General features: G+C 46.5%; 1 protein-coding gene across 1 annotated transcript in view; it reads right to left on the bottom strand.

Annotated features, from left to right (window-relative positions):
* Nucleotides 1-3901: 3901 nt before the first annotated feature.
* ZER1 (zyg-11 related, cell cycle regulator) overlaps nt 3902-8923 on the bottom strand; it is a 12725-nt gene continuing 7703 nt past the window's right edge. The window contains exons 9-15 of the mRNA XM_009998915.1: nt 8885-8923; nt 8418-8537; nt 7852-7967; nt 7532-7720; nt 6462-6559; nt 5963-6065; nt 3902-4484 (exon numbers count right to left, since the gene is read on the bottom strand). The exon at nt 8885-8923 is cut by the window's right edge and continues 1 nt beyond it. Of these exons, the coding sequence (XP_009997217.1) occupies nt 4427-4484; nt 5963-6065; nt 6462-6559; nt 7532-7720; nt 7852-7967; nt 8418-8537; nt 8885-8923 (723 nt within the window). The 3' untranslated portion in view covers nt 3902-4426. The remainder of the gene's footprint in view (nt 4485-5962; nt 6066-6461; nt 6560-7531; nt 7721-7851; nt 7968-8417; nt 8538-8884) is intronic.

Raw genomic sequence — 8923 nt, 5'->3', positions numbered from 1 at the left:
ATTCCTTTTTTAAGAGCTGTCTCTTATCCAGACCCCATCTGAGCCTGCTGACCATTACCCTCTGAGCTTCACACACATGGTTGTGCAGACCAGCTGTTTTCCTACTTTTTTCATTCTCTTCTTTTCCAGCCCAAGCTGCCCTCCAGCACCCCAGCTGTGGCAGGCTCCTCCCTACATAGTCTCAAGAAAACATCTTCCCTGTGGAGTGGTGCCTGAAGGTGATGCCCCCATAGTTCTTCCTCCACTGGTAATTAGTAGCCTTCTTCAAGTGCTGAGCAGGGAATAGGCTCACTTTTCTTCCCACTCATCTTTCAGTCAGAGTGACTGCAGCAGAAGCCCAACCAAGGTGAGAAGCTGGGTAGGATTCAGTGCTGAACAGATACCACTTCAACTCCTAGGCAGGTGCAGGGTAATAGCAGCCATGATGGGGCAGATGAATTATCTGCAACGTTACTAATTGCCACAAATAGCAGTGCTAAAGTTTCTTGGCTTGGTCTAGGTGAGAGTCTGCTGCTGCTGGCTGTTAAGCATCATACAAAGAGATGCCAATTGTTACAAGCAATTCCTCCCACAGATCTTGTAAAATGGAAGCACTTGTGGAAAGTTGCCCACCCGTTTGCTCTCTTCTCTCGTCCAGAGGATATGGCAGACACCTGACACCCTGTATGCCAAAGGCTGCTGTACCAGGGACTTGGGCCCCTGAACGAGGAGTTGTCCTCCAGACAGGATGGGAACTCCATACTGTCAAGGTAGTGGGTTCCTGTGGTGGCACAGTCTCTGCAGAGAACTACTGAACTGTTTGTGCTCTGCTTGCCGAGCTTTTGAATATCAAAGGAAATGCAGTAGTGAAAACATGAACAAGAGTCTGAGTGATACAACAGCTGTGGAACACAGGGAGCCTCTCTGCCTTATCTTTACACACTGTAACTTCTCTCCAGCTGGATTCTCGTTTGACAGACAGAGCCCTCTTCTAGTTTTCTGGGCAGGGTTGGTTCTTGGGTCTAGAATTATCTGTGGAGTTGAAGTCTCCTGGTTCATTCCTTTGCTCCAGCAAAGCTGAAGGTCCTGAGAGGCTTCTCTGTAACAGTCAGGCATTTCAGGATATCCAACTTTCCCTTTTGCATCAGACCTTCATAAAAACATCACTTTGCCCTCTCCTGCTTTGCAGAGTATTGGAATGATGGCTGCAGACAACCATCCTGGTTTGTCCTGAGTGCTGGACCTATGGCAGCAATGAATTAACTCCTCTTTGCCTCCAGAAGGTGCTTTCAGGTCATGGTACCTGCATTATCCCCAGGGTGCAACAACTGTGATTCTTTCAGTGAGGGAAACTAAGGTACAACCTAGTTTCAAACTCCTGATTACAGGAATTCCTGGACTATTTTTAGGTGTTCAGAGGATACCTTTGTCTCTTTTGCCTCTTGCTGAAAGTAAATGTTATTTTTCAGCTCACAAAGTTTGTTGGCTTGAAGACTTTGAAGCTTTTAGCCAAAGCTCATGTTACTCTAACAGGGGTGCTATATCTTTTAAAATGCTGTCTCAGAAATTTACCTTGCAGGTGGCCTGCCTCAAAATGTGTAGCTAGGTATAACTGAATATAGTTAGTTCCTCTTCCCCCTGGGATCAGTGACAGATTTCAGAAAGCTAAACCTTTAGCTGGCCTGGCTCCATTAATCTCCATGTTGCTGGGAATCTGAAATCTTTTTATCCCAATTCAGAGTCAGGTACAGCCTGATGAGGATGTGTAAGCTATGAGGACTGATTATTTTCACAGTGTGAAACAAAGGTTGGATGCAGCTTGGTTCTTGTTAGTTTGGCATACCATGGTCCAGCTTGCAGCAGGCAAGGTCTCAGGAACAGCTGAACTCAAGAGGGGCACTGTGGGGTCTGGAGGCAGATGGAACTAACCCATGGCTTGTCCATTAACTCTGCTGTAGTTGCACCAAAATCTCAGTGTAAAGCCTGGTGGTTTGGCTGGGGTTACAACACAAGGCTGAGGGCTGCTCTACCTGAGACAGGTCCCTGAGCCCCAGCTGCCTCCCCAGGGTGGCAGCTGCATTCTGGGGACACGTTTCTGACACCTCTCGCATCTGCCATGTGTCACCCTTCTGCTCCACTCCCACCTTGCCAACACACTGAGAATTGTGAGTGCTTTTTGTCGTATGATTCAGGATTTTAGTGGCAGGAGCTTCTCCTACGTGGGCATTAGAAAGGAAGAAAGTGTCGTGGGTGGCACTGGCATGTGGAACCACTTCAAAAGGACAGCAGCACTAAATGGAGAATTAAACAAGCAAAGCCTGACTCCCCTAATATTTAGAGGCTGAGCTGGCAGGACTTGCAGCCTCTCTTAGTTTTGCATCTAGAAGATTAGCAAGAAATACAGAAAACAGATCTTGAGATCAGCTTCCCTGCCTCAAAGCTTCTTAGGGACACCAATTCTTGGGGAGCAGGAATAAGAGAGAGAAAAATACATTTCAATCAAACGACTGCAAAAAAAAGTATAATTTGTCAAGTTTTGCAAACCATATGAAAACAATTCCAAAGTGACACAAAAACATATATAAGTTTGAAAAACACTTAAAAGAAGAAAGTACAGATCTGACAATATCAAAACAAATGATGTATGGTTAAAAAGGAAAAAAAAAAAATAGAAGACATTGAGTAACACCATATTGGCAGAAAAAAGTAAACCTCTCCAGGGCAGCTGTGTTCTGTCATTTAAAGTGTCAGTTTGTCTGTCTAGGATCTGTCTATTATGTGCTCAGCAACAACAACATTAACTCTGAGCACTAGAAGAACCTCATAGCAGCGAGTTAAATCTGAGAGCAATGTGTACAGGAGAGCAGTGAGGCTGTGCTCAGAGGCCTGAAATGTCCTAACACACCTAGCCATGGGCTCCTCTCACTGCTACCAGGCACAACATATTTCCTAAATCCCTTCTAAGGGCAGATCTGTGACTTGTGACAGAGTGTGGCAAGCAGAGGGCTCTGAGCATGGGCTGCACATGGTGGTGTTGAGTGCCTGGATGGGAGGCAACCCTTGGCCTTTGGCTTCTTCAGCCTTTATAGGTATGGAGTCTTACAGGTGAAGCCCACCTCAGTGAGACTGTCCTCTCACCTACATCACATAAACTGGAGTCATGGTGCTGTGGGAGTCAGGTGAGAACAGGACCTTCTGCTTCCCAGGAGAAGGGGAAGATGTTGGGGTGGAACAAGAGGTGCTTTTTCATGGGATCACACTCCAAAGGGTGCCCAGACACTCCCCAATCTCAGAAGAGGATTTTAGCACCTCCAGCTGCAGCATTTGTGCTGCAGTGAGCTAGATGAGTTTGCCAATGAGCACAGCTTGCATGGATGCTGACTGAGGAGAACAGCTCCAGCCCATGACTGGGACCTGCCCAAGTGGAACAGGCTGCTCTGGACCAGGGCCCAGCAGAGCTTATTTTGCAGAGGGGAAATACACTCTCTGGTATTTGTAGCCCTTCCCCATCAAACAGAACACAACTAACAAGGTGGTGAAGGACTGGAATGAAGATGTGTAGCCCTTTGTGAACCTTGTTCCTTGCTGCACAGGTCTCCTCATGAGAGCAAAGCTCTGTGTTGCCAAGGATGTGAAACTGGTTTTACTGGTCATCCCTGACCTTAGGAGGCTGGGTGGGCTGGCAGAGCCCACTGCACTGACAAAGGGGACAAAACAGACCTCTTGACTTTAATGGGAATGTTTTACTTCCACATGACTCACATACAATTAGCAGTGCCTCCATTAATGTGAGTCTTCTATAAAAAGCCCTTAAGGGAGTGACTTGAAAAATCTTTCTTGTTTCCTCCATTTACAAATATCATTAAAAAGGTCAGTTCTTTTGGTCTAACTCTGATATTGAGTCCCCCAACCTCTCCATCCAAATAAATAACTCCTTTCTGCCTGTAAACCCATCGAGCAGCCAATACCTATTCAGGACTGGTGTTCTTGCAGACATTACAGGACCTCATGCAATACAGCAAAAGGGGATTTTTTTCTAAAAAGGGGGAAAAAAAAAAAAAGTCACACTAGTGATCACACAACTAGGTCTTCAAGCTCATGATCATTTGAGGCTCTCTGTGTGGTCTAAAATAAAAAGGTTAAAAGATACATAATGTAGTTGTCTTTGTTGGGTTTTTTTGTTATTTTCTTTTTATACAGAAATCATACACACAGAACTTCAACCTGAAACTTCATAACAAAAAGTCCACTAATTTAAGGAAAGCATTTTTGTTGTGCAAAAAGTCCCTCCCCCCCCCTCCCCTGTTCACCTTCATCTACTGAGGGTCTCACACACACACACATAAAGTTTCCTTCCAACAGGTGAGTTGGTAAGAGTCCTCCCTATGTACAGTGAATCAGAGAGAAGCTGGATACAGTGCTGGCAAGAGGCATTAGATGATTGCCTCTATCTGGAAGTGTCCATGTTCTCCTCCTTAAAGTTACTGCAGTGCTCTATTACTTTCCTGTGGATAAAATAAGGACAAGGAGAGAGGGTTTAGTTTAAAGCTTATCGCATGACAGTAGTGGGACAGTAACATAACTGTCCGACAGCCTGATCTCTGTGTAAATGTACACTGTGTGCAGCAGACATTCTCTTCTGAGATCTGCACCAACCAGGATTTGTGTCAACACCCCTACACTCCACAAAAGCAGCTTTGAGCTCAGGGTTCATCCCCTTGAAATTCCATGTCATGTTAGTGCACACCCAGATCCACCTGTCACCTTCATCATCCTCATCTCCAAATCACCAGGTAACTTGAACCCCATCAGGGAACATGTGCACATGGATGTTTGCCATTCACTCTGCTGTCTTCTGTCCCTGCTCTTCCTATTCTTTTCATTTCCCATTCTTGCTCTGTCCCATCCCCACAACCTGCCTGCCTGTGAGATCCTCCTGCAGGCTTCAGTCACCTCCAGCATTTCACAGCCCTTCAGCTGTGGGGAATGGCCACTGCCCACCCCATGTCAGGCACTCCTAGCTGATCCCTGCCTCTCTTTTGTATTTATCCTGCAGGTGTGACATTACAGCTCAGTTTGCCAATGATCAGAAGCTGCAGCTGGCTTTTACAACTCTGGAGTGACTCCAAAGGAAGGTCATGTAAGAAAGTAAGTCACAAGGGAAGGTCACAAAGCTGATGGACTCTCCCCTCATTTTGAAAAATCCTCTTTGTAACTGTGCAGTCAGCAATTTTACTGACAAGCCAATATGATTGTGGACAGGGAGCCCACACAAGGAGAACAGTGATGACTGGAGAATATTGACATCATTTGCAATTAATCATGTGGCTCCCCTTTCCAGCTTCCATCAACCCCAATGATCTGTGTGCGTTGTCCACCCATAAACACTACCCTAGTCTTCTGTTTTCATCCTCTTTTTCCTGCTCTTCCCTTGTGTTTGCTTCTTACCCCTTGTACACACCAGCACAGGCCTTCCCTTGGTAGCCTTACTTGATGTAGAATAAAAACTAAACTAAACCTAGATGGAATGTTTGATGTTAATGCAATGGTTTCCTACCGGGCCATCTCCTTGGTCTCTTGCCGTGCTGAGGTCATTTTAATCATGTCCTTCAGAAGGGGAATCCCACCTTCTTTGATCAGCAGTGGGCAGTACTTGTCAGCTGCAGAGAAAAAGAATAAAATCAGGTCCTTGTGAACCTTCAGAGGAGTGGTGCAGAGGGTGGCAGGAGGGTAAGGAGAAAGCCACTTCTATAGCCAATTTTTCCAGCTTCCATCAACCCCAATGATCTGTGTGCGTTGTCCACCCATAAACACTACCCTAGTCTTCTGTTTTCATCCTCTTTTTCCTGCTCTTCCCTTGTGTTTGCTTCTTACCCCTTGTACACACCAGCACAGGCCTTCCCTTGGTAGCCTTACTTGATGTAGAATAAAAACTAAACTAAACCTAGATGGAATGTTTGATGTTAATGCAATGGTTTCCTACCGGGCCATCTCCTTGGTCTCTTGCCGTGCTGAGGTCATTTTAATCATGTCCTTCAGAAGGGGAATCCCACCTTCTTTGATCAGCAGTGGGCAGTACTTGTCAGCTGCAGAGAAAAAGAATAAAATCAGGTCCTTGTGAACCTTCAGAGGAGTGGTGCAGAGGGTGGCAGGAGGGTAAGGAGAAGCCTGTGGCCTGAGAAGGCATAAAACTTTTCTATGGGGCCACCTCTAGGAGAGGTGTCCTGAGTGTGAAAACAGGAGACACAAAATGGCTGAGAACACAAGAGCATGGCCAGAAGGATGAAAACGTGGAAGGAATTTCCTACAAACTAAGCCCCATTGGGTTTTGTTTGGCTGTGATGCCTGGATTTTCCTGCATCATTCCAAGAAGGTTCTCTCTACCTATGTAGCTAAACTGGGAAGATTTTCCTGCTAACAAGCTCAGATCCAAATGCTCAACTCTTAGAGTGCAATGCATGTGATGTTGAGACAGAACTTACGGTAGACAGAGACCAGGTTATAGAGTGCCCAGGTGGCCCAGTGCTGGCTGACTGGGGAGATCCCTTGTGGGAGAAGTCGAAGGATGGGCTCAAATGACCTGCACAGAAACAATGCAGAAGTTGTTACAAATCCAAGACCTGTTTTCTTCAGCTCCCTTTGCCAGTCAGAGCAATGCAAACTCTGCACTCACAGATACCACTGCAGTAAATCCATTGACATGTCAAAGATCCTGGCAGCAAGGACTAAGTGTCCCACAGCAATGCTGGCAGGCTCACAGGCCTGGCCATTTCAGCATGAACACATTGCCCAGACAGAGCTGCAACCAACTCAGAAATCAGTCCAAGAACTGATTTCCATCCTCTATCAGTTATTTCCTCACAACAGCTGAAACCCAACAGCACAGATCAGTCCTTAGAGGGGCCTAAGCACCCTTAGACCCAGCCAGAGCTGGCTGCTCACATGCAGTGGTTGCTGTGTTTCTTCTGACAACAATCACATCTGCACTGTATCTCAGACATTGAAATGCCACTTGTTCTGGATCCATGCCCAGCACTATGGGAATGCAGGGTACCTGATACTCTCTTACATGCTTTGGAGGATTCCACCAGTTGTATTAACTCTTGAAGGGATTTCTGGGAACTGTGTCTAAATATGCCCCAAAGGAGAGTGAAACCTACAGGAATCCATGAGACTTTCAGAAGCAAACAGACTTGAGGAGGTGGCAAAGGACAGCAGTCTCAGAGGAGAAGGCTTAGGCAGACCCAGGTAGTCTGATCATGGGTTTCCTAGCTATGCAGTGTCACCAGAAACATGCAGGAGAAATTCTGCTGGGCTCCCACGCTTCTCCCATAGGAACTGCCAGCCTAGCTGTCTCATTTCAGGAGCCTGTGTGACATGTTTCAAAGAAAGCTGTAAAACTCTCACTGCATGTGTCCCTGAGGATGTTTCTCCTTCACTCTGAGCAAAGCCTTCATGCTGGGCTCTAGCTCTTCCCTTCTCTTTCTTGGTTCTTGCTTCCTGTGACAATCCTGGCTCTGAGGGGAGTGGGACAAACTTTTCTATTCCTCACCTGTAATTGATATTTCTCCTGGAGTTGATATCCCAGCTCTGGATGGCTGCCCACATCCTCTTTACAACTTCCTCTCGGTGGGGCTCACATATACCCCAAGCCTCTGGACCATCAAACATGATATGGGAGAGCACACCACAGGCATTGTAGGACACCTCAATCCCATCTGCTTTGCTCTCCAGCAAGTTGCTGCCAAGAGAGGAGAAATCATTTAGAGGTGTTGATGCAGCAAAGGTTTAAAAGTCTCCAGGTGATGCTGGAGCAGAGCTCCAGGGCACTCTCCCTGCCCTGGCCCAGCTGGTGGTTGTCCAGACACTCACCTGAACACACTGATGAACTGGGAGGTCATGAGCTGTGGGCGGAGCTCCCTCACCTCTGCTACATTGCCTAGCAGGCCCAGCATGTTCCGATGCAGCTCCTGCTTCTCTGGGAATTCCTAAGCAAGAAAAAAAGCAGGATTATACAAATGTAGGGTCGTGATGATGCCAAGAACAAGCAGCCCTGGAGGACAATTGTAACAGCGTGTCTGGAAAGGCTGAGTCTTTTTGGGTAATCAGCCATGATTCTTTAGCAGCTGCTAAATGGCATCTCTGGTGTTCAAGATTCATGTGAAATGAGAGAACTGAGGCCAGAGCCCAGTGCTCCCTGCTGCCCTACTAAGGGAGACTGTATGAGATGGGGAAAGAGGAAGGTGTGTTGAGCACAAGTTTCTCTGTTCTTCTAGTTGGGTGGATGGATATGAGAGAGAAGAAAACAGACAAGCTTTTTATTTTCTGTTTGTACAACACAGGAAGTGCTGCTTATAGATGAGCATAGGCAGGGACCCTGCCCAGACACCTGCATCTCCACTGGTAATGTTCCTCCAGAAGAAGGCAGAGACACTTACTTTCAGGCACTCCAAGAACAGCTTCATGCCACTGTAGTTAAGGAACATCTCACAGTTATCAGGAGTCTCATCTGTGATGTTCCAGAGGGCACTCCAGGAGAACTCCATCACCTGATCACACTACAGAAATGAAGAGAAAGGGACAGAAACAACTTCACTAATGTGGGAGCCCAGTGCAAACCAGCTGCTGGTGTTTCCTCTCTGGCATCACCCTAGAGGGCTCCAGAGGTAAGAAAAAACTTGCTATTCACTTTCAATTTGTCAGAAACTGAGTTTTTTGTTTAATATTTTTGCCTCCCTGTCACATTCCCCTGTCCCCACCCTGAGTCAAGAAATTCTGCAGCACCAGCTGAGATGTCTTGTGTTTGTTAGAGAAGCTGAGCTGGCACTCTGCACTGATCTCCATGCTTAAGTCTAGATTGAAGAGAAAATACTCTGTGTATAAATTCTGGGGGGGAAACACTCACCGTTTTATCAGCCAACTTCTTCTGAATCAACTTGAGCAT

This window comes from Chaetura pelagica, unplaced genomic scaffold (genome assembly GCF_000747805.2).
Source record: "Chaetura pelagica isolate M959 unplaced genomic scaffold, ChaPel_1.0 scaffold405, whole genome shotgun sequence".
NCBI lineage: Eukaryota > Metazoa > Chordata > Aves > Apodiformes > Apodidae > Chaetura > Chaetura pelagica.
This window is presented reverse-complemented; position numbering and strand designations above follow the sequence as displayed.